This window comes from Hyla sarda, chromosome 4, assembly GCF_029499605.1.
Source record: "Hyla sarda isolate aHylSar1 chromosome 4, aHylSar1.hap1, whole genome shotgun sequence".
NCBI lineage: Eukaryota > Metazoa > Chordata > Amphibia > Anura > Hylidae > Hyla > Hyla sarda.
In genome coordinates this window covers 308,216,497-308,241,784 of record NC_079192.1, presented here as the reverse complement: position 1 = coordinate 308,241,784, position 25,288 = coordinate 308,216,497, and the positions used below count along the sequence as shown (strand labels likewise).

General features: G+C 45.6%; 1 protein-coding gene across 3 annotated transcripts; it reads right to left on the bottom strand.

Annotated features, from left to right (window-relative positions):
- Positions 1-8,159: 8,159 nt before the first annotated feature.
- On the bottom strand, positions 8,160-24,675 carry LOC130369481 (speedy protein 1-B-like). 3 transcript variants are annotated; one of them, XM_056574811.1, is made up of 5 exons: positions 24,550-24,675; positions 15,666-15,838; positions 9,010-9,092; positions 8,533-8,701; positions 8,160-8,450 (listed from the first exon to the last, which is right to left on the bottom strand). In XM_056574811.1, the coding sequence occupies exons 1-5, from the start codon at positions 24,560-24,562 to the stop codon at positions 8,229-8,231; spliced, it is 660 nt and encodes a 219-aa protein (XP_056430786.1). In that variant the 5' UTR covers positions 24,563-24,675; the 3' UTR covers positions 8,160-8,228. The 3 variants fall into 3 exon arrangements, with proteins under 3 accessions (XP_056430786.1, XP_056430788.1, XP_056430787.1); XM_056574813.1 differs by lacking the exon at positions 24,550-24,675 and adding an exon at positions 20,573-20,701; XM_056574812.1 differs by lacking the exon at positions 24,550-24,675 and adding an exon at positions 20,510-20,694.
- Between the last annotated feature and the right edge of the window lie 613 nt (positions 24,676-25,288).

The following is a 25,288-nucleotide window of genomic DNA, read 5'->3' as shown; positions in this document are numbered from 1 at the left end:
TAAACTTTTCCCATCGAAACTCTACCGTGGGAGACTACGCCATTCAGTTTCGCACCCTAGCTTCAGAACTGAACTGAAACAATGATGCCCTTTGTGCCACGTTCAAGAAGGGACTTAATAGTGAAGTAAAGGACGTTCTGGCTGCATGTGAACTACCTTCCACCCTTAGTGACCTCATCTTGCTGGCCACTAGAATCGACAAGCGTTTCGCCGAGAGACGGGAGGAACTTCTTCTAGAAAAAGGAAAAGCTCAACCTAGACGCTACCCTCGTCTGGCTCCCGTTTTCCAGCGTCCACCTCAACCCCTTTCCGGGCCTCCCGCTGTGGAAGCCATGCAGGTGGATCGGTCACACCTGACTCCGCAGGAACGAAGCCGTCGCAGAGACGAGAACCTATGTCTGTACTGCGCCAGTACTGAGCACTTCCTACGAGACTGTCCTCTCCGTCCACCGCGTTCGGGAAACGCTCGCACCTAGTAAACGTGGGAGAGGTGTTGCTAGGTGTGGATTCCTCCTCTCCACGACTCATCATACTCGTGCAGTTGTTCATCTCTTCCAAGTCCTCTTTCTCCGCTTCCGCCTTCTTGGATTCCGGTTCAGCTGGCAATTTCATTCATGCTTCCTTGGTAGACAAGTACCATATTCCAGTAACCCGTCTTCCTAAGCCGTTCCTCATTTCTACAGTTAACGGTGAGAGACTCTCTACCACGGTGCAGTTCCGTACCCAGCCTCTGCAGATGGACATTGGAATATTCCATACCGAAACCTTAGAGTTCTTTGTCCTCCCTTTCTGCTCCTCTGAACTCCTCCTGGGTCTGCATGGCTACAACGACATTGTCCCGTCCTGAATTGGACCTCCGGTGAAATCCTGCGTTGGGGCTCCTCTTGTTCTGGCCGTTGTCTCAAGCCTCCTCCTGTCAAACAGGTCCCGTAAGTCGTTCCGCCTCCTGGTCTGCCCAAGCCGTACCATTCTTTTGCGGATGTCTTTTGCAAGAAGCAAGCTGAGGTCCTTCCTCCTCACAGACCTTATGACTGTCCTCTTGACCTGATGCCCGGTTTGACCCCACCTCGGGGTAGGATTTATCCTCTCTCACCTCTTGAGACTCTTGCCATGTCTGACTATATTCGTGAGAATCTAGAGAGAGGATTTATTAGAAAGTCTTCCTCCCCTGCTGGAGCCGGGTATTTCTTTGTGACTAAGAAGGACGGTTCTCTCCGTCCCTGCTTTGACTACAGAGGACTTAATAAGATCACCATCAAGAACCGTTATCCACTGCCCCTGATCTCGGAACTGTTTGATCACCTCCGAGGGGCAAAGATCTTCACCAAATTGGACCTACGAGGGGCCTATAATTTGATCCCCATCCGAGAGGGGGACGAGTGGAAGACCGCCTTCAACACAAGGGATGGGCACTTTGAGTATCTGGTGATGCCCTTCGTCCTTTGTAATGCACCTGCCATCTTCCAGGAATTTGTCAACGACATCTTCAGAGGAGACCTACTCTATACCTGCGTGGTCGTATACTTGGATGACATCCTAATTTTCTCCTCCAATTTGATTCAACATCGGGTCCATGTGCATCAAGTTCTCACCCGCCTTAGGAGCAATCGCCTATACACCAAACTTGAGAAATGCCTTTTTGAACGGTCCTCCCTACCTTTCCTGGGATACATTATCTCAGCCCAAGGACTTCAAATGGATCCAGACAAGCTCTCTGCGGTACTGGATTGACCCCGCCCCTCTGGACTCTGATCCATACAAAGATTTCTGAGCTTTGCTAATTACTATAGACAGTTTATTACGCAGTATTCCACTCTTGTGGCTCCTATCGTGGCTTTAACAAAAAAAGGAGCCAACCCCAAATCTTGGCCTTCTCAAGCCGAAGAAGCCTTCCAGTCTCTGAAAGCTGCCTTTGCCTCTGCACCGGTTCTCTCTAGGCCAGATTCCACCAAGCCCTTCTCTCTCGAAGCGGATGCCTCCTCGGTGGGCGCTGGAGCTGTCCTTACCCAAAAGTCTCCCGGGGGCAAAACGGTAACTTGTGGCTTCTTTTCTAAAACATTCTCCCCCGCAGAGAAAAAATATTCAATTGGAGACAGAGAACTGCTGGCCATTAAATTGGCACTGGGGGAATGGAGGCATTTACTCGAGGGCGCCTCACACCCTGTGAACATCTTCACTGATCACAAGAACTTGGCTTATCTCCAGTCTGCCCAGCGACTAAATCCCCCCAAGCTCGATGGTCCTTGTTCTTTGCCCGCTTTAATTTTGAAATCCATTTCTGTCCTGCATGCAAGAACATTAGAGCAGATGCTCTGTCTCGTGCTTTTGATGTAGTGGGCGATGAACTAACACCTCAACATATTATCCCACCTGAACGGCTGATTGCCGTAGCTCCCGTGGACCTGAGTCTTCTTCCTCCTGGCAAATCTTATGTACCACCACGTCAGCGGTTGCAGGTACTCAAGTGGAGCCACTCTTCTCTTTTTGCCGGGCATCCAGGGATACAAAAATCCCTTCAGCTGATCTCCCAAAGATACTGGTGGCCATCTCTGGAGAAGGATGTCTCGGACTTTGTCCACGCCTGTGTTTTTTGCGCCCGGGATAAATCGCCCCGTCAGAAACCAGCAGGTCTTCTCTTGGCTCTGCCCGTTCCTGCAAGGCCCTGGTCTCGCATTGCCATGGACTTTCTTACAGACCTTCCCTCCTCCCATAGCATGGCTGTTATCTGGGTTGTGCTACATCGCTTTTCCAAAATGGCTCACTTTGTACCTCTCTCCAGTCTACCTTCTGCACCCATGTTAGCCAAACCATTCTTCCAACACATCTTCCGTCTCCATGGCCTCCCCGAACATATCGTCTCGGATCGTGGGGTACAATTTGTCTCCAAGTTCTGGAGGGCCCTTTGTGGGCAATTTGGGATCAAATTGGACTTCTCTTCTTCCTACCACCCTTAATCCAACGGCCAAGTAGAACAGGTGAATCAAATTTTGGGCGACTATCTGCGCCACTTTGTATCCTCCCGCCATGACAGTTGGGTGGATCTCCTTCCCTGGGCAGAATTTTCTTACAATTACAAACAATCCTCTGCTACTAACAAATCTCCTTTTTTTGTAGTTTTTGGCCAACATCCTCTTCCACCTCTGCCGCAGTCTTCCACTCCTTCTTCTGTACCTGCTGTTGACAATCTATTGCTGGACTTTTCCACCATCTGGCATGATACTCAAACGGCTCTCCTCAGGGCATCTGCTCGTATGAAGGTCCAAGCCGACAAGAGACGCAGAGCTCCTCCGGAATTCCGCCCAGGTGACAAGGTTTGGCTCTCCTCGAAATACATCCGATTCAAGGTTCCTAGCTACAAGTTGGGTCCTCGCTACTTGGGACCCTACAAAATCAAGAGTCGGATTAATCAGGTCTCCTAACAGCTCCATCTTTCTCCCTCCCTCCGAATCCATAACTCTTTCCATGTCTCCCTTCTTAAACCTGCTGTCTTCAACCGTTTCTCTCCCAAGCTTTTTTCTCCCACCTCTGCTGCCGATACCTCCGATATTTTTTTCTGTTAAAGAGATCTTGGCGACCAAGATCTCTCGGGGGAAAAGATTTTTTCTGGTGGACTGGGAGGGTTGCGGTCCTGAGGAGAGGTCTTGGGAGCCTGATGAGAATATCTTGGACCGCAGTCTCATTCTCTCTTTTCTGGGCACCAAGAAGAGTGGGAGACCTAAGGGGGGGGGGGGGGTACTGTTAAAGCGTGCGCCCTCTCGGCCTTCTGCCCTGGGATCCCGACGTCTCCCGGTCAGTCACACTGACCGGGAGCCCTAGTTCTCTTGTGTCGGTGATGCGGCTGCCGTGACGGCTGGCCCCCGTTCACGCGCCGCATTTCAGCTCCACTCACCTGGCTCCCCGCTCCTTGCGCCGTCCTTCTCTGCCTCCCGGCGCACGCGGCCCCACTCTCTAGGGCGCGTGCGCCGCCTTCAGTAAATTTAAGGGGCCAGCGCACCGGTAATTGGTGCGCTGGTTCCTCACTTCCCCTGCCTTCCCTATAAAAGGCAACTGCCCCTTCCTGCTCTTGCCGGATCTTTGTGCCCTAGTGCCTCTGATAAAGCATTCCTATTGTGTGTATTGCCTTGCCTTTTGCCGAACCCGTTGCTACTGCCTACTTGCCTGTGAACCCTTGCCGCCTGCCCTGACCTCTGCTACGTCCGACTACGCTCCTGCCTGCTCCCTGTGTACCACGCCATATCAGCTGCCTGAGAGGTTGAATTGCTACTGGAGGATACGACCTGGTGGTTGCCGCCGCAGCAAGACCATCCCGCCTTGCGGTGGGGTCTGGTGAAAACCAGTAACCACTTAGAACCGGTCCTCTTGTACAACCCGCGCCATCGCCTGTCTGTTCCAGAGGATCCACTACCAGTCCAGCCAGTACGTGACACATGGTGACCGACAACGGGAAGAACATTTTGTCCGCGCTGCGACAAGGAAGTGTGAAACATGGGCCCTGCATGGCCCATGTGTTGAATCTGGTTGTCAAGCACCTCCTGAAGTCTTCACCACATTTGCAAGACGTCCTAACAATGGATGACATAAAGTGGTTCACAGCATTGAACTTTGTTAGCGATCCAGTGATTTCATATTATCGTCCTCTATGGGAACCAAAAAAAAAGTGTAAAAAAGAATTATAAAAAAAATTAAATGATAAATGTGAATAAGCCCCTCCCCTAATAAAGGTGTGAATCACACTCCCCCCCCCCCACCCCCCCACACACACTTTTTTAAAATAAGATAATGTAAATGTGGTGCTGGGAGCGTAATGGTGTCTAGGGTGTTGCAGTAATAGTGTTGGGTCTGGTGGTATTAACCCTTGAGTGTCCTGACGCCAGGCTGCGGTTTCCTCAATAGTAATGTTCTTACTGCAAACCGTCCCACAAACGGCAGGGAAACATAACAGAATGTCCATGGCAGATTTTATGAAGTAAACTGATGAAACTTTACTCGAAGATTTTATGCAACAGTATTGAGCATAACAGTCTCTTCAAGAGTGAAAGGTGATACAGGTTCCTCACAGGTTTGATGGGACTTGGAAGCAATGATGTTTTGATGCTGATGGGACTTGGAAGCAATGATCTTTTGATGCTAGCCACTGTGCTACTATTTAAGAATATTTGAGCTGATAGTAGTCACACAGGATGCAGTAGTTTGAGCCTTGATAACGCACGTTTTGTGGCTGCGGGATGTTAGGCTTCAGGCCTAGCTTGAATTGATGCTGATGCTGAGATGTTGTGCTTGCTTGATAATCCGGAACTAAGAGAGTGATTTTAGTGGCTGCAGCCCCTTATATATTAAGAGGGCTGGACAAAGCTCATTGGTCAGCAAACCTGTAAGTTATGAACTCAGTGAACTCTGGGTACATCACATGACCTCGAAAGATCCTTAAGCATTTTATACATTACAACTGTGTATCACGTGACCACTAAGGTCCTATACATATATTTCCTCTACATTAAATTAATATGTACACACTTTACTTAAGACTACTAGGGGTAAGCCCTACAGGAGAGCCCTATAGACATGGAGGGATTCTAGCTGTGGGGACCTTAGACAAGGGACAGGACCAGGTCCTGTACCGGGACACCCCATAAACAAAAATAAATGTAAACATTTGTGGTATTATCTAGTAAACTAATAACATTTAATTTTTATAAAACCACTTGGTCAATAAAAATAAGCCTAGATACTCCTTTACCTGTTTGATATATTTATTTATTTTATTATTAACCAGATAGCACTGCAAATGATAGCCTCTAAACCCATTGAAGACCACCTTACACCTTGTCAACACCTTCAACACCTTGACAAAATATGCATCATACATGAAGCATACGCTTTAATGTGCAATGTGTAACAAGGACCCCCAAACCATCCTGTGCCATTCATAACACTTCATGGACCCCCTCAGGCATCAGGGCCCTTGTGTGACTGTTACCTCTGCATCACTATAGCTAGGGTTCCAAGCATGCAATTAAAAGGGGTACTCAACTGCCCCATCGTTCTGAACATTTTGTTCAGAATGCTGGGTGCAAGCTGCGGGGGTCATGACGTAATGGCCACACCCCTTGTGATGTTATGCCACGTCCCCTCAATGCTAGTCTCTGGGAGGGTGCTTGGCATGCATCACGCCCCTCCATAGACTTCCGTTTAGGGCGGCATGGCATGGCTTGACATCACGAGGGGAGTGGCCATGACATCGCAACCCCAGCAGCTTGCACCCAGTGTTCAGAACAAAATGTTTGAATGCTGGGGCAGTGGAGTACCCTTTTAATGTGACTGCAAAAAGTTAACCGCATACGTTTTTTCTACTTTACTATTTACTAGGGAGAAGGAAAAAAAACTCTGAAGGTTACATCAGGGCATTCGGGTCACACACCGCTCATCATCCACACTTTGTAACAAATTCTAATAGAAGAAGTACTCAGACAAGGTAAATAAATGTAATTAAATGGGAAGTTTATTATTATTTTTTATATGTATTTTTAATGTGTTTTTAATGTGTAAGTCCCTACTGAGTTGATCCAGGGAAAGGCAAAAAACCCTCATACTAGAGGTAAAAATTCCTTCCCGACTCCAAATATGGCAGTCAGAATAAATCTCTGGATCAACGTTCTGTCCCTATAAATCTAGTATACATAACCGGCGATGTTATTATTCTCCAAGAATGCATCCAGACCCCTTTTGAACTCTTTTACAGAGTTCACCATGACTACCTCCTCCAGGAGAGAATTCCACAGTCTCACTGCTCTTACAGTAAAGAACCCCCGTCTGTGGTTGTGTAGAAACCTTCTTTCCTCTAAACGTAGAGGATGCCCCCTTGTTGTAGATACAGTCCTGGGTATAAATAGATCATGGGAGAGATCTCTGAATGGTCCCCTGATATATTTCTACAAAGTTATTAGGTCTCCCCTAAGCCTTCTTTTTTCTAAACTAAATAAACCCAATTCTGATAATCTTTCTGGGTACTGTAGTCCTCCCATTCCCCGTATTACCCTGGTTGCCCGTCTTTGAACCCTCTCCATCTCCACTATATCTTTCTTGTACACTGGTGCCCAGTACTGTACACAGTATTCTATGTGTGGTCTGACTAGTGATTTGTACGGCAGTAGAATTATTTCCTTGTTGTGGGCATCTATGCCCCTATTACGCTATAACATGACAGCAAATGTGTATGTAGTGATAGTGTGTAGGGGATGAATGTGTATGTAGTGATAGTGTGTAGGGGCTGAATGTGTATGTAGTGATAGTGTGTAGGGGATGAATGTGTATGTAGTGATAGTGTGTAGGGAATGAATGTGTATGTAGTGATAGTGTGTAGGGGATGAATGTGTATGTAGTGATAGTGTGTAGGGGCTGAATGTGTATGTAGTGATAGTGTGTAGGGAATGAATGTGTATGTAGTGAAAGTGTGTGGGGGATGAATGTGTATGTAGTGATAGTGTGTAGGGGCTGAATGTGTATGTAGTGATAGTGTATAGGAAGATGAATGTGTATGTAGTGATAGTGTGTAGGGAATGATTGTGTATGTAGTGAAAGTGTGTGGGGGATGAATGTGTATGTAGTGATAGTGTGTAGGAAGAGGAATGTGTATGTAGTGATAGTGTGTAGGGAATGAATGTGTATGTAGTGATTGTGTGCAGAGGATGATTGTGTATGTATTGATAGTGTGTAGGGAATGAATGTGTATGTAGTAAAAGTGTGTAGGGGATGAATGTGTATGTAGTGATAGTGTGTAGAGAATAAATGTGTATGTAGTGATTGTGTGTAGGGAATGAATGTGTATGTATTTTGTGTTTGTGATTTGTGTACAGTGATTTAGTGTGTGCATTAATTGTAACAATAAATATACTATAAGGGCACGTTCCCTCTTGGCGTGTATGCAGAATACTTCACGCTGTGCAAAATCTGTAGCAGCAGCGGGAGATACGCTGCGTATCCTTCGCTCACCATACACACAAGGCTTTCTTGCGGCAGCCCTATGTTTGCAGTGAGTTTTGGAGATGGAGCCCCGCCTCCAAAACTCACTGCGCACATAGGGCTGCCGCCAGAAAGCCTTGTGTGTATGTGAGCGAGGGATATGCAGCGTATTTCCCGCTGCTTCTGCAGACTTTGCGCAGCGTCAAATACGCTACGTATATGCCAAGTGGGAACGTGACCTTAAGAATACATCTAGGGCGGCTTGGTCTTCATCCGTTCTGTTCTTCTTTCTTCGTCCTTCTTCGCTTGGTGTTTTCTTCCCCGGCACAAGGCTTCAGATCGGTGAGACAGATGGAGCAGGCGGGAGGGATCCACCATGGGCCTCTCGGGACGTATTCTCCAGGATCCCTCCGGTACCAGCGTATGGCCCAGCCGTGATGTTCCTTCCGCTCTCTCTTCCATGCCCAGTACTCGGGGTCTTGTGCCATGATCTAGAATTAATCACAATATAAACTGTTATAATAAACACAGACTTTCATTCCTAGTGTATAGTTTTTATTTTATGTCACTGACCCGATCACAGGTGTCTCTGGTCACCCAAGCGTGGAATCTCATCCGGAGGAGCAGCAGGTTCCGCAGGTGTAGCATGCATGTCTTCATCGCCGTCCACATCGGTCCAAGGGCCCAGGGGTAGATCTCGCGTCGAAACATCTCATCCTCTTCAAACTGGTTGGCAAGAAACCTAAAAGGAAGAAAAAATAAATAAATAAAAATTATACAACATTTCACAAGAGAAAGAGGAGAAGAACCATTGGTAGTAATATTACAATACAGAGTGCCCGGTATATATATATATATATATATATATATATATATATATATGTATGTATTTATATTAATGTGTATATATATATATATATATATATATATATATATATATTTATGTATTTATATAGATATGTGTATGTATATATATATATATACATATATATATATATTTATGTATTTATATAGATGTGTATATATGCAATAACATTAATAAAAACTCACAGCGCTGGAAAGAAGTAGGTGTTATATTCCTCCGTACGCAGGTTGGCTCTTCGGAAGTAGATGAGGACCATGGCCAGGAGATACTAGAGGGAGAAGAAGAGTTAGAGGCTGGTAATACATTTCTTATCTAAATACATTCTATTATACAGTACCTGTATGTCTCCAGTATATCCCTGTATTTACTTCTATCTGTACAACATCTATTCTTTCCCTTTATATACTACCTTGTCCGCGATCTTATAGCAGCTGTCCCTGCCTAGAAATAGCTGGATGTGTCCTTCATCTACAAAAATAACAGAGATATCATTATTTTTATTTATTCAATCAATATCTTCTATACTATCTATAACAATTCTACATATAATATACATATACATGTGTGTATACAGTCACTGACACATTATACACTATATTCCATACTATACATTGTACAGAAGCACCAGAGCAGGCTAGAGAAGGTTCTATAGAGGGAACATTATCTTTCCTGAAGAACATGGACCTCAGTATTAGGGCTATGATAATACTGATCTTTATTTACGATGTATATGTCTGTTTCATAGGGCCAAGATTGGGGGTTGGCTGAGTAGGCACCTGCCTAGGGAACCACCATCTTCCTAGCCCGGCAGGGTGGCAGAACTGCTGGAGATCTCTAGAATTATGGGTCGAGGGCACTTTCCCTGGTTGCAGGTTGGGAGAGGTGCAGGACCTCTGCCCACTGTCTCCGGCTCAGACACACACAGGGTAACATCACTCTGTGTGCACCAAGGGTGTGGCAGTAAAGAGAACGTAAATAGTGATGTCGCAAACATAAAATTTTCGGTTCGCGAACCGAAAACGCGACCTTCCGCAAATGTTCGCGAACCGCCTTTGACTTCAATGGGCAGGCGAATTTTAAAACCCACAGGGACTCTTTCTGGCCACAATAGTGATTTAAAAGTTGTTTCAAGGGGACTAACAAATGGATTGTGGCGTGCTGGAGTGGGATCCATGGTAAAACTCCCATGGAAAATTACATAGTTGATGCAAAGTCTGGTTTTAATCCATAAAGGGCATACATTACCTATTATTCCTAAATGGTTTGGAATAACGTGCTTTAGCACCCTTTAGGCAGCATATAGAGCCCCCCTTTAGGCATCACATAGTTAGATTCCCCCCTTTAGACAACACATAGATTCCCCCATATTAGGCAGCACATAGTTAGAGCCTCCCTTTAGGCAGCACATAGTTAGACCCCCCCCCTTTAGGCATCACATAGTAAGATTACCCCATGTTAGTCAGCACATAGTTAGAGCTCCCCTTTAGGCAGCACATAAGATTCCCCCATATTAGGCGGCACATAGTTAGAGCCCCCCTTGAGGCAGCACATAGTGGGATTTGAACCCAAGGCCCCATTGCTAACCTCTGAGCCACCATGCTACCCTTAGCATACATCTAATATCCACGGTTGCTAAAATGGACAGAGATGTCAGCAGAGAGTACCAGAAAAATTAGGCATGTACACATGCCTGAAAAATGTGGTATTGTTGCAGCTTCTGTAGCAACGGCCATAAAAATTGCAGCACCATAACAAGTGCAGCAGCAGAGGCCAGAAAAGTTAGTCATGTACACATGGATGAAAAATTTGGTATTGTCGCAGCCGCATCTGTAGCAGCAGCCAGAAAAATTGCAGCACCAGAAAAAGTGCAGCAGCAGAGGCCAGAAAAATTAGGCATGTACACCTGGCTGGAAAATTTGGTATTGTCGCAGCTGTAGCAGCAGGCATAAAAATTGCAGCACCATAACAAGTGCAGCAGCAGAGGCCAGAAAAATTAGGCATGTACACATGGATGAAAAATTGGGTATTGTCTCAGCCGCAGTTGTAGCAGCGGACAGAAAAATTGCAGCACCATAACAAGTGCAGCAGCAGAGGCCAGAAAAATTAGGCATGTACACCTGGCTGGAAAATTTGGTATTGTCGCAGCCGCTGCTGTAGCAGCGGCCAGAAAAAATTCTGTTTGTTTCACCTTGCAGAAAGTGCCCTAAAACATTGCGGCTTGAACCCTAGTTGGTGGCGGATAAGTCATGCAAGTCATCCGGCATTCAGAGTTCAAATACAGCAGCGTGTGGACCATTTTTAGCCCAAGGCAGCTCATCTGATCAGGCCTTGTTCAGTCAAATGTATCGCCCAGTGTCAGTCCCTTCGGGATCCATCCCTCATTCATCTTAAGAAAGGTGACAATACCTCCTGCTGCAATACCTCAGTGACAATACCTCCTGCTGCACTGAAGGTCCTTTCTGACAGGACACTTGAAGCGGGACAGGCCAGAAGTTAGAGCGCAAATTGGGATAGCTCAGGCCACAGGTCAAGTCGGCATACCCAGTAGTCAAGGGGTTCATCGCTCCTCAGAGTGTCGATATCTGCGATTAAGGCCAGGTAGTCTGCTACCTGTCGGTCAAGTCGTTCTCTGATGGTGGACCCCGAAGGGCTGTGGTGATGCGTAGGACTTAAAAAGCTCTGCATGTCCTCCATCAACAGCATGTCTGTACAGCATCCTGTCCTTGCCGGCGTGTTCGTGGGAGGAGGAGGAGGATTACTTTCACCTCTTCCCCTGTTAGATCCCTGTTGTGCTGTGACATAACCCTTATACACTGTGTACAGCATACTTCTTAATTTATTTTGGACATGCTAAATCCTTTCCGCCTTGCTGTAATGCGGTAACATGATCTGGCACTTTATGTTTATACCGGGGGTCTAGTAGCGTGGACACCCAGTGCAGGTCGTTCTCCTTCATCCTTTTTATACGAGGGTCCCTTAACAGGCACGACAGCATGAAAGACCCCATTTGCACAAGGACGGATGCCGAGCTACTCATGTCCCGTTCCTCGTCCTGAGTGATGTCAGGGAAGCTATAATCTTCTTCCCTCCAGCCACGTACAACACCACGGGAACCAGATAGGTGACAAGGAGCACCCTGGGATGCCTGCTGTGGTTGGTCTTCCTCCTCCTCTTCAAAGCCACATTCCTCCTCTGACTCCTCTTCCTCACAATCCTCTTCCAGCGTTGCCGCAGGTCCAGCAAGCGATGCTGATAAGGCTGTTTCTGGTGGTGATGGTGTCCACAACTCTTCCTCTTCACGCTCATCTACTGCCTGATACAGCACTCTTCGCAGGGCACGCTCCAGGAAGAAAACAAACGGTATGATGTCGCTGATGGTGCCTTCGGTGCGACTAACCAGGTTGGTCACCTCTTCAAAAGGACGCATGAGCCTACAGGCATTGCGCATGAGCCTCCAGTAACGTGGCAAAAAAATTCCCAGCTCCGCAGATGATGTCCTAGCACCCCGGTCATACAAACATTTGTTGACGGCTTTTTCTTGTTGGAGCAGGCGGTCGAACATTAGGAGTGTTGAATTCCAACGTGTCGGGCTGTCGCAAATCAAGCACCTCACTGGCATGTTGTTTCGCCGCTGGATATCTGGCAAGTGCGCCGTAGCCGTGAAGGAACGCCTGAAATGGCCACACACCTTCCTGGACTGATTCAGGACATCCTGTAAGCACAAGAATACAATGTCTCAAAGTCACCCCCTAGCCTGGCGTCTGACAGCTGGCTTGTCAGAACTGCTAGCCCGCCAACTTTTACCATACAAGCTGGTGGAGTCTGAGGCCTTTAAAAAATTTGTAGCCATTGGGACACCGCAATGGAAGGTACCCGGCAGAAATGTTTTTGCACAAAAGGCAATCCCCAACCTTTACTCCATTGTGCAAAAGGAAATTATGGCATGTCTGGCACACAGTGTAGGGGCAAGGGTCCATCTGACCACTGATACCTGGTCTGCAAAGCATGGTCAGAGCAGGTATATCACCTACACTGCGCATTGGGTAAACCTGGTGACGGCTGCCAAGCATGGAATGCGTGGTTCTGGTAGCATGAGAGGTGCCCGAAGCTAAGCTAGAGGAGGAGAAGAATGGTGTGTCAAGGTTCCGAGGGGAAGCTGTAGTAGATTTGGTGTCTTGTGATAGCCAGTCAACTAAGTCCTCAGAACTTTGGGGGTTCAGGGTACGTGGCCTCTGATGACTGGCCATTCTAGGGCCAAAGGTAATCCCAGCACCACGACGGCCCCTGCGGGGTGGCCTTCCTCTACCTGTAATTTTTTTGGTTAATTTGCACAACTGTCACACCTAATGTGATTTGCACTAGGGTGACACAATTTGCCCTGCAGGCAAAAAAACTGTCAACTGTGACGTGAACTGACAGTGATGACTGATTTTATTTAACAGCCAAAAAAGGTATTTTTTTTTATTTGCACAACTGTCACAACTAATGTGATTTGCACTAGTGTGACAGTGAGCAAAAAAGCTTGCCAGCGGAGTTCCCCTTTTAAGCAGTGATCCTCAATCAGGGTGCCTCCAGCTGTTGCAAAACACACAGACTGATATCTTTCAGCCCTTTGAATACTGTAATAGTTAGTTGCTTGAAGGAACTTAAGTTTGATTCTGGAGTACCCCTTTTAACCAGCGGTTCCCTCCCAACCAGGGTGCCTCCAGCTGTTGCAAGACACACGGACTGATATCTTTCAGCCCTTTGAATACTGTAGTAGTTAGTTGCTTGAAGGAACTTAAGTTTGATTCTGGAGTACCCCTTTATACCAGCGGTTCCCTCCCAACCAGGACTGATATCTTTCAGCCCTAAAAAGGGCTTTTTTGGGTGCTGTCCTTAAAGCAGATGTTACACTAGTGCTTTAGAAGTAAACTAGACCCTGAATACACCACCTAGCAGCAACCTAGCTATCACTTTCCCTATACAGCAGGAGCAGCTTCTCTGACCCTCCACATCCTAAGCCTGCAGCATGCTGAATGAGGCTAAAATGGCATCCGTGCAAGAGGTAGGAGGGTCTGGAAGGGAGGGACTGCTGCTGATTGGCTGTAATGCGTCTGCTGACTCTGACTCACAGGGTCAAAGTTTACTGCAAGGTTAAAGTATAGGGGGCGGATCGAACTTCACATATGTTCGCCCGGCGAGGCGAACGTGAACATGCTAAATTCGCCAGGAACTGTTCGCCGGCAAACAATTCGCGACATCTCTAAACGTAAATATGTATTTTTTAATTCTTATTTAATTATATATGTATTTAATTAATTAAAAATTTTGGATGACAGGGACATATCTACAATTGGGGCAACTATCTACTTCCTGGAGGGCACCTGTCTATACTGTGGGAAAAATGCCTACGTTTGGGGAAACCTATCTACACTGGGATCAACTACCTGCCTCCTGGAGGGCATCTGTCTATACTGGGAACAGCTATCTACCTCTGGGGTGGGAGGGGAAATCTATCTACACTGGAAACAACTACCTGCCTCCTGGAGGGCAGCTATCTACACTGGGAACAGCAATCTACCTCTGGGGGGAATCTATCTACACTGAAAACAACTACCTGCCTCCTGGAGGGCAGCTGTCTACACTGGGAACAGCTATCTACCTCTGGGGAGGAATTTATCTACACTGGAGGCAACTACCTGCCTCCTGGAGGGCAGCTGTCTACACTGGGAACAGCTATCTACCTCTGGGGGGGGGGGGATCTATCTACACTGGAGACAACTACCTGCCTCCTGGAGGGCAGCTATCTACACTGGGAACAGCTATCTACCTCTGGGGGGGGGGGGGGATCTATCTACACTGGAGACAACTACCTGCCTCCTGGAGGGCAGCTATCTACACTGGGAACAGCTATCTACCTCTGGGGGGGGAATCTATCTACACTGGAGACAACTACCTGCCTCCTGGAGGGCAGCTGTCTACACTGGGAACAGCTATCTACCTCTGGGGGGGAATTTATCTACACTGGAGGCAACTACCTGCCTCCTGGAGGGCAGCTGTCTACACTGGGAACAGCTATCTACCTCTGGGGGGGGGGGGGATCTATCTACACTGGAGACAACTACCTGCCTCCTGGAGGGCAGCTATCTACACTGGGAACAGCTATCTACCTCTGGGGGGAATCTATCTACACTGGAGACAACTACCTGCCTCCTGGAGGGCAGCTCTCTACACTGGGAACAGCTATCTACCTCTGGGGGGGGGGGGGGAATTTATCTACACTGGAGGCAACTACCTGCCTCCTGGAGGGCAGCTGTCTACACTGGGAACAGCTATCTACCTCTGGGGGGGAATCTATCTACACTGGAGGTAACTTCCTACATCCTGGAGGGCCCTTGTCTACACTGTGGGGCTGTGTACTGGTATTGAGAGCAAATTTTCGAAATGCAAATTTTTACCGCGGATATCAGCACTTTTATGTGAATATTTATGCGTATATCGGCACACTGGAGATATAATTGTGCATGCGCACTATGCGAATTTCATTACAAATTTTCGCATGGAAAAAAAAAAAACGAACATAGTAAAATATCGCAAATTCGAATATGTCCCCTGCCGCTCATTACTACTGTCTACCTCTGGCGGAAACCTATCTACACTGGAAACTACTATCTACCTCCTGGAGGGCACCTGTCTACACTGGGAACCGCTATCTACCCCTTGGCAGAACCTATCTACACTGGGGGCAACTATCTATCTTCTGGGGGGGGGGGGCACCTTTAACGGGATAAGAACACTTTATTTTATCATGTGATAAAATATTATGCTTTTTGTCATTGAAAAAAAAATGTATTGTTACCCAGGAGTCTGTAAAAAGCGGCCCGTTCCTCCGGCTGTAGGATGGCGTCATCATTGGTCTCCCTGCGGTTGTTGTCCGTCTGCTCCCTCTTCTTCTTGGGCTCGCCGTCTGTCTCCTCCTCCTTTGGCTGGTCCTCCGTCTTCTCCGGCTCCTCCTGGGTGGCAGATGCTGAACTGTGATAGAAGAGATAACATCTATAGTATTGAGCCTCATGCACCCGACCAAATAATGTGCCATCCCGGTTATAAGGAGCCATAATATGACACCATGGAAGTCTATGAGACCATATGGTACAACATTATATTCTCGTTACATCAAGCCACGCCCCCTCCATTCATGTCTATGGGAGGGGGCGTGGCAGAATGCCGGGCGTCTGCACAGATCAGTGGAGTACCCCTTTAACCCCTTAAGGACCCAGCCATTTTACACCTTAGGACCCGGCCATTTTTTGCACATCTGACCACTGTCACTTTAAACATTAATAACTCTGGAATGCTTTTAGTTATCATTCTGATTCCAAGATTGTTTTTTCGTGACATATTCTACTTTAACTTAGTGGTAACATTTTTTGGTAACTTGCATCCTTTCTTGGTGAAAAATCCCCAAATTTGATGAAAAATTTGAAAATTTTGCATTTTTCTAACTTTGAAGCTTGTAAGGAAAATGGATATTCCAAATATAATTTTTTTTATTCACATATACAATATGTCTACTTTATATTTGCATCATAAAATTGATGAGTTTTTACTTTTGGAAGACATCAGAGGGCTTCAAAGTTCAGCAGCAATTTTCCAATTTTTCCCAAAATTTCCAAAATCACAATTTTTCAGGGACCAGTTCAGGTTTGAAGTGGATTTCAAGGGTCTTCATCTTAGAAATACCCCAAAAGTGACCCGATTATAAAAACTGCACCCCCCAATGTATTCAAAATGACATTCAGTCAGCATTTTAACCCTTTAGGTGTTTCACAGGAATAGCAGCCTGTGAAACCTTAATACCCCACAGGTGTATCACGACTTTTGCATATGTAAAAAAATTTCAATAAAATGTGTGTTTCCCCCCAAATTTCACATTTTTGCAAGGTTTAATAGCAGAAAATACCCCGCAAAATTTGTAACCCCGTCTCTTCTGAGTGTGGAGGTACCCCATAAGTTGACCTGAAGTGCACTACGGGCGAACTACAATGCTCAGAAGAGAAGGAGTCATATTTGGATTTTTGAGAGCAAATTTTGCTCGGGGGCATGTCTCATTTAGGAAGCCCCTATGGTGCCAGGACAGCAAAAAAAAAACACATGCAATACCATTTTGGAAACTAGACCCCTTGAGGAACGTAACAAGGAATAAAGTGAGCCTTAATACCTCACAGGGGTTTCACGACTTTTGCCTACGTAAAAAAAAAAAAATTCACTAAAATGTGTGTTTCCCCCCCAAATTTCAAATTTTTGCAAGGGTTAATAGCAGAAAATACCCCCTTAAATTTGTAACCCCATCTCTTCTGAGTATGGAGGTACCCCATAAGTTGACCTGAAGCGCACTACGGGCGAACTACAATGCTCAGAAGAGAAGGAGTCATATTTGGCTTTTTGAGAGCAAATTTTGCTCGGGGGGCATGTCGCATTTAGGAAGCCCCTATGGTGCCAGAACAGCAAAATAACCCCCACATGGCATACCATTTTGGAAACTAGACCCCTTGAGGAACGTAACAAGGGGTACAGTGAGCATTTACCCCCCACTGGTGTCTGTCAGATCTTTGGAACAGTGGGCTGTACAAAATTTTTAATTTGCGCAGCCCACTGTTCCAAAGATCTGTCAGACACCAGTGGGGTGTAAATTCTCACTGCACCCCTCATTAAATTCCGTGAGGGGTGTAGTTTCCGAAATGGGGTCACATGTGGGGTTTAGTTTTTTTTGCGTTTATCAAAACCGCTGTAACAATCAGCCACCCCTGTGCAAATCACCTCAAATGTACATGGTGCACTCTCCCTTCTGGGCCTTGTTGTGCGCCCCCAGAGCACTTTGCGCCCACATATGGGGTATCTCCGTACTCGGGAGAAATTGCATTACAAATTTTGGGGGGCTTTTTTCCCTTTTACCTCTTGTCAAAATGAAAAGTATAGGTCAACACCAGCATGTTAGTGTAAAAAATTTTTTTTTTTACACTAACATGCTGGTGTAGACCCCAACTTCACCTTTTCATAAGGGGTGAAAGGAGAAAAAGCCCCCCAAAATTTGTAAGGCAATTTCTCCCGAATACGGCGATACCCCATATGTGGCCCTAAACTGTTGCCTTGAAATACGACAGGGCTCCAAAGTGAGAGCGCCATGCGCATTTGAGGCCTGAATTAGGGATTTGCATAGGGGTGGACTCCAGCTGTTGCAAAACTCCCATCATGCTTGGACAGTCGACGGCTGTCCGGCAATACTGGGAGTTGTTGTTTTGCAACAGCTGGAGGCTCCATTTTGAAAACAGTGGCGTACCAGGCGTTTTTCATTTTTATTGGGGAGGGGAGGGGGGCTGTGTAGGGGTATGTGTATATGTAGTGTTTTTTACTTTTTATTTTATTTTGTGTTAGTGTAGTGTTTTTAGTGTACAGTCACACGGTTGGGGGGTTACAGCGAGTTTCCCGCTGCGAGTTTGAGGTGCCGCGCAAAATTTGCTGCATCGCAAACTTGCAGCCTGATATTCACTTTAAGCCCCTGCCCATGTGAATGTACCCTGTACATTCACAGGGGGGGGGACCTCCAGCTGTTGCAAAACTACAACTCCCAGCATGCACAGTCTATCAGTGCATGCTGGAGGCACTCGGGTTGGGAAACACTGAGTTAGGAAACAGACAATGTTTCCCAACCAGTTTGCCTCCTGTTGTTGCAAAACCACAACTCCCAAACATTCTCAGGCATGCTGGAAGTAGTAGTTCGGCAACATCTTTAGAGCCAGATGTTGCCGAACTACAACTCCCAGCATGCTTGGAGTTGTAGTTTGCAACATCTGGAGGACTACAGTTTGCAGACCACTAATACAGTGGTTCCCAATCTGTGCCCTTCCAGATGTTGCAAAACTACAACTCCCAGTATGCCAAAACTGTCCAGGCATGCTGGGAGTTGTAGTTCTGCAACATCTGAAGGGCCAGATGTTACAGAACTACAACTCCCAGCATGCCTGGACAGTAAGGGCATGCTGAGGATGTGTAGTTTTGCAACATCTGGAAGGGCACAGTGGTCCCAAAACTGCGGACCTCCATATGTTGCAAAACTGCAACTCCCAGCATGCCCAGATGCCAAGGGCTGTCTGGGCATGCTGGGAGTTATAGTATACAGGGTCCCAATACAGCAATGCATGTCGCTTTACGGCGATGTGCATTGCTGTAAAGGGCCCGACCGCGGCTGAAGTTCTACTCACCTATCGTCGCCGCCGTCTTCATCGCCGGGATCCGTGTCTTCAGGGACGAGGTAAGTACCGGGGCCGGTATCCAGCACTCCCCCGTCCCCCGCCGCGTCCTCCGGTCTTCCACCCGTCCTCTCCGGACTTCCAGGGGCCGGGCAGGGCGGGAGGAAGTAACCGCCCCCCCCCCCTGCGATTGGTCGGTTAACTAACCAAAGAATCGCAGGGGATCGGAGGAGGTGGCAGGCTTGCCACCTCGCTCCTATACTTCAGCATGGTCCTGGCTGTCTGTGACAGCCGGGATCATGCAAAATTACCAGGCGGTCGGGTCCCAGAGACCCGATCAGCCCGGTATCGCCGCAGATCGCAAGGGCGATTATCCTTGCGATTTGCGGCGGTTGCCGACATGGGGGGCCTACATGGCCCCCCTCGGCGTTTGTCCTGGATCCCTGCTGAAGGATTTTGTATGCATACGTCATGGGTCCTTAAGAGGTTAAGGGTCCCTAGTCTTGCCCACCATATTTTCAGTGCTATCATAAGGCAATGCGGGTCTACCGTGCAGGGATCAGTATGATAGTCGGGCTCCTGCTGGAGCTACTAGGAGCGGAGGAACCTCTTCTAGTAGATTAACCCTTCATATACATCAGTCAAATCCTGACAGCTGCATGTGAGGAGTTTCCACACTGATCGCTGTCAGTCCCTTTGTAGGGCTCTTAAAAATAAAATGTAAATTAAAAAAAGCATCAACTTTTTCTAAAAACAACATAAAAAATTAAAAAAACATATTGAGTTTTGCCACATCCATAATGACCCAAATAATAAAATAATTGAATTATTCATGCTACACATTGACTGCTGGAAAAAAAATGTAAAAAATCAAAAAGAAAAAACGCCACATCCCCTCCATGCATGTCTATGGGAGCCGTCACACCCCTTCCCATAGACATCGATGGGGGGGCATGACGTCACTAGGGGGAATGGCGTGACATCATGACCACTGCCGCCAAAGCTTGGCATTTGTTCAGAACACGGGGTGTCACGGGTCAGTGCGCAGAGGTCACGGGTGTCCGTGCGATAGGGGATAGGGTGCCCATAGCAACCAATCAGCTTGCTTCTTTCATTTTTAACAAGGCCTCTGCAAAGTGAAAGAAGTGAACTGATTGGTTGCTATGGGTAACTGGGCAACTTGTCCTCTGGACAGGTTTTGATAAATCTCCCCCAAGATGCCTAGCGGTGGAGTACCCCTTTAAGTATTGCCACATGCAGAAATGTCCAATGGTAACAAAACTGCACGGTTAATGGCGTAAATGTAAAAAAATAGCAGAATTGCAGATTTTTGGTCACTTCATGTACCAGACAAAAATGTATAAAAAGCGATCGAAAAGGCCTAAAAATAGTGGCATTATCGAAACAAAAATAGTGGCATCATCACGTATAACACTGGGTCAGAAATCACATTTACCATTGAAGAGGCAGTTATCATATATATTAAAGAGATTTTCCAGTGGTTTTCTGGGACATTTACATTTATGGTCTATCCACTGCTGTCAAATCTTAGTTCCATTAAATTAAATGGGGGCTGTGCTGCAGTGACCTGGCACCAGCATTTCAGAATGACCCAAAATCTCTTCTCTATCTCCCGTCATTGGAGGAGATTTATCCAAACCTGTGTAGAGGAAGAGTGGTGCAGTTGCCCATAGCAACCAATCATATTGCTTCTTTCATTTTTTAAAAGAAGCAATCTGATAGGTTGCTATAGGCAACTGCACCACTCTTCCTCTGCCCAGGTTTGGATAAATCTCCTCCATTGTTTATATGTGAAAACCATCATGGGGGGAAATTTATCAAAACCTGTCCTGAGGAAAAGTTGCTGTGTTGCCCATAGCAACCAATCAGATCGATTCTTTCATTTTTGAAAAGGCCTTTGCAAAATGAAAGAAGCTATCTGATTGGTTGCTATGGGCAACTCAGCAGCTTTTTACTGGACAGGTTTTGATAAATCTCCCCCCATGGCTCTGCCAAACAGCTGTAGGGCAGGGGTGAGGTGCCTGGTGTTGGTCCACCACCAACAACACATTAATAGCCAGTCCTGAGGATGGACCATAAATGGAAAAGTCCCAGAAAACTTCTTAATCTAAATTCCTCTGGTGGTATGATACATATAGCTGCCCAACTATAATAACATTGGGGGCAGTTATCACATATAACATTAGGGGGGCAGTTATCACATATAACATTAGGGGAGCAGTTATCACATATAACATTAGGGGGGCAGTTATCACATATAACATTAGGGGGGCAGTTATCACATATAACATTAGGGGGGCAGTTATCACATATAACATTAGGGGGGCAGTTATCACATATAACATTAGGGGGGCAGTTATCACATATAACATTAGGGGGGCAGTTATCACATATAACATTAGGGGGGCAGTTATCACATATAACATTAGGGGGGCAGTTATCATATATAACATTAGGGGCAGTTATCACATATAATATTAGAGGGGTAGTTATCACATATAACTTTAGAGGGGCAGTTATCACATATAACATTAGGGGGGCAGTTATCACATATAACATTAGGGGGGCAGTTATCACATATAACATTTGGGGCAGTTATCACATATAACATTAGAGGGGCAGTTATCACATATAATATTAGTGGGGCAGTTATCACATATAACATTAGGGGGGCAGTTATCACATATAACATTAGGGGGGCAGTTATCACATATAACATTAGGGGCAGTTATCACATATAATATTAGAGGGGTAGTTATCACATATAACATTAGAGGGGCAGTTATCACATATAACATTAGGGGGGCAGTTATCACATATAACATTAGGGAGGCAGTTATCACATATAACATTAGGGGCAGTTATCACATATAATATTAGAGGGGCAGTTATCACATATAACATTAGGGGGGCAGTTATCACATAAAACATTAGGGGGGCAGTTATCACATATAACATTAGGGGGGCAGTTATCACATACATCATTAGGGGGGCAGTTATCACATATAACATTTGAGGGGCAGTTATCACATATAACATTAGGGGGCAGTTATCACATATAACATTAGTGGGGCAGTTATCACATATAACATTAGGGGGGCAGTTATCACATATAACATTAGGGGGGCAGTTATCACATATAACATTAGAGGGCAGTTATAACATATAACATTAGTGGGGCAGTTATCACATATAACATTAGGGGGGCATTTATCACATATAACATTAGGGGGGCAGTTATCACATATAACATTAAGGGGGCAGTTATCACACATAACATTAGGGGGGAAGTTATCACATATAACATTAGGGGGGCAGTTATCACATATAACATTAGGGGGGCAGTTATCACATATAACATTAGGGGGGCAGTTATCACATATAACATTAGGGGGGCAGTTATCACATATAACATTAGGGGGGCAGTTATCACATATAACATTAGGGGGGCAGTTATCATATATAACATTAGGGGCAGTTATCACATATAATATTAGAGGGGTAGTTATCACATATAACTTTAGAGGGGCAGTTATCACATATAACATTAGGGGGGCAGTTATCACATATAACATTAGGGGGGCAGTTATCACATATAACATTTGGGGCAGTTATCACATATAACATTAGAGGGGCAGTTATCACATATAATATTAGTGGGGCAGTTATCACATATAACATTAGGGGGGCAGTTATCACATATAACATTAGGGGGGCAGTTATCACATATAACATTAGGGGCAGTTATCACATATAATATTAGAGGGGTAGTTATCACATATAACATTAGAGGGGCAGTTATCACATATAACATTAGGGGGGCAGTTATCACATATAACATTAGGGAGGCAGTTATCACATATAACATTAGGGGCAGTTATCACATATAATATTAGAGGGGCAGTTATCACATATAACATTAGGGGGGCAGTTATCACATAAAACATTAGGGGGGCAGTTATCACATATAACATTAGGGGGCAGTGTCACATATGACATTAGAGGGGCAGTTATCACATACAACATCAGGGGGGCAGTTATCACATATAACATTAGGGGGGCAGTTATCACATACATCATTAGGGGGGCAGTTATCACATATAACATTTGAGGGGCAGTTATCACATATAACATTAGGGGGCAGTTATCACATATAACATTAGTGGGGCAGTTATCACATATAACATTAGGGGGGCAGTTATCACATATAACATTAGGGGGGCAGTTATCACATATAACATTAGAGGGCAGTTATAACATATAACATTAGTGGGGCAGTTATCACATATAACATTAGGGGGGCATTTATCACATATAACATTAGGGGGGCAGTTATCACATATAACATTAAGGGGGCAGTTATCACACATAACATTAGGGGGGAAGTTATCACATATAACATTAGGGGGGCAGTTATCACATATAACATTAGGGGGGCAGTTATCACATATAACATTAGGGGGGCAGTTATCACATATAACATTAGGGGGGCAGTTATCACATATAACATTAGAGGGCAGTTATAACATATAACATTAGTGGGGCAGTTATCACATATAACATTAGGGGGCATTTATCACATATAACATTAGGGGGGCAGTTATCACATATAACATTAAGGGGGCAGTTATCACACATAACATTAGGGGGGAAGTTATCACATATAACATTAGGGGGGCAGTTATCACATATAACATTAGGGGGGCAGTTATCACATATAACATTAGAGGGGCAGTTATCACATATAACATTAGGGGGGCAGTTATCACATATAACATTAGGGGGGCAGTTATCACATATAATATTAGGGGGGCAGTTATCACATACAACATTAGGGGGGCAGTTATCACATATAACATTAGAGGGGCAGTTATCACATATAATATTAGGGGGGCAGTTATCACATACAACATTAGGGGGGCAGTTATCACATATAACATTAGGGGCAGTTATCACATATAACATTAGGGGGGCAGTTATCACATATAACATTAGGGGGGCGGTTATCACATATAACGTTAGGGGGGCAGTTATCATATATAACATTAGGGGGGCAGTTATCACATATAACATTAGGGGCAATTAGCATATACACTAGTAGCAGTTATACATGGAGGCTCAGTAGTGTGGTTGCACTGCACATGACAGTTTATGGGACATGCTCAGTGCAAACTTTAGAAAAGAAAAAAAACATCATAGACAGTACTGGGGGAGATTTATCAAAACGTTTGGCTGAGAATAGTGTTGCAGTTACCCATAGCAACCAATCAGATTGCTTTTTTAATTTCTTTTTTAAAAAGGCCTCTGAAAAAGGGGGGGACGCTGATTGGTTGCTATGGCAACTGGTCAACATTTTCTCTACATTTTTGATAAATCTTCCCCTAGTGGATGGCAGAAAAACAACTCTTAGTTTTTGAAGACTGTCTGTAAATGTACCCCTATAAAATGGTGTAGTGATGTGTCCTTTATACTTACCACTCCTCCTCATAAAGGGCTGTCAGTTCTCTCTTCCTCTTCCTCATGGTGTCGCCTTTTCTTCTCTTCCTCGCCGCCTCCTCCTCCTCGCCTCTCCTCCTCCTCGCCTCTCCTCCTCTCCTCTCCTCCTCTCCTCCTCCGCCTCCTCTCCTCCTCCGCCTCCTTCTCTCCTCCGCCTCCTCCTCTCCTCCGCCTCCTACTCGCCTCCTGCTCGCCTCTCCTCCTCTCCTCAAAATCTGTAGAAATTGATGGGGGTCGCTGTCCAAAAAAGTCACTTCTCGCAGAGAAATAAGGAGCCGGTCTCAACTCTAGAAGAGCAATCGCAGACTGGCACCAACTGTCATTTTCTGTTGTTGTTTATTTGTAAAACCCTGCGATCCTATTGGTCGATGGGTCTGGCTATTGGATAGTGCAGTACAATATGTTACATGGGCCTGCGCTATGATTGCATTGTCCCAATGAACTGATGGTTGAAAAACAGCAACATTGGAAGCCAAAGTTAAAAAATACATAAAAACCTCAACATAAAAGTCATGATAAAAATGTGCTATGTGATATGTTATCCTGAGCATTCAATGTATCTGTTATAAAGGACACGAGATGAATGAGATTCATTATTTCATAGTAATATAAACTAGAAGTAGCATTTCTTACTTGGGATGGGAAAATCTATATAGTTTTACACATTCCCGCTATAGGTCACATGGGGATGTCCTGGGAAGGAGTAACCAGCATTGGA

Bases quoted from the DNA above. Each gene is read 5' to 3' on its own strand.
- LOC130369481 (XM_056574811.1), bottom strand. The intron at 9,093-15,665 runs GTAACAATACAT...TTCTCCCTCTAG, and splicing joins CGCTTTTTACAGACTCCTGG to TATCTCCTGGCCATGGTCCT. The intron at 8,451-8,532 runs GTCAGTGACATA...GATTAATTCTAG, and splicing joins CCAGAGACACCTGTGATCGG to ATCATGGCACAAGACCCCGA.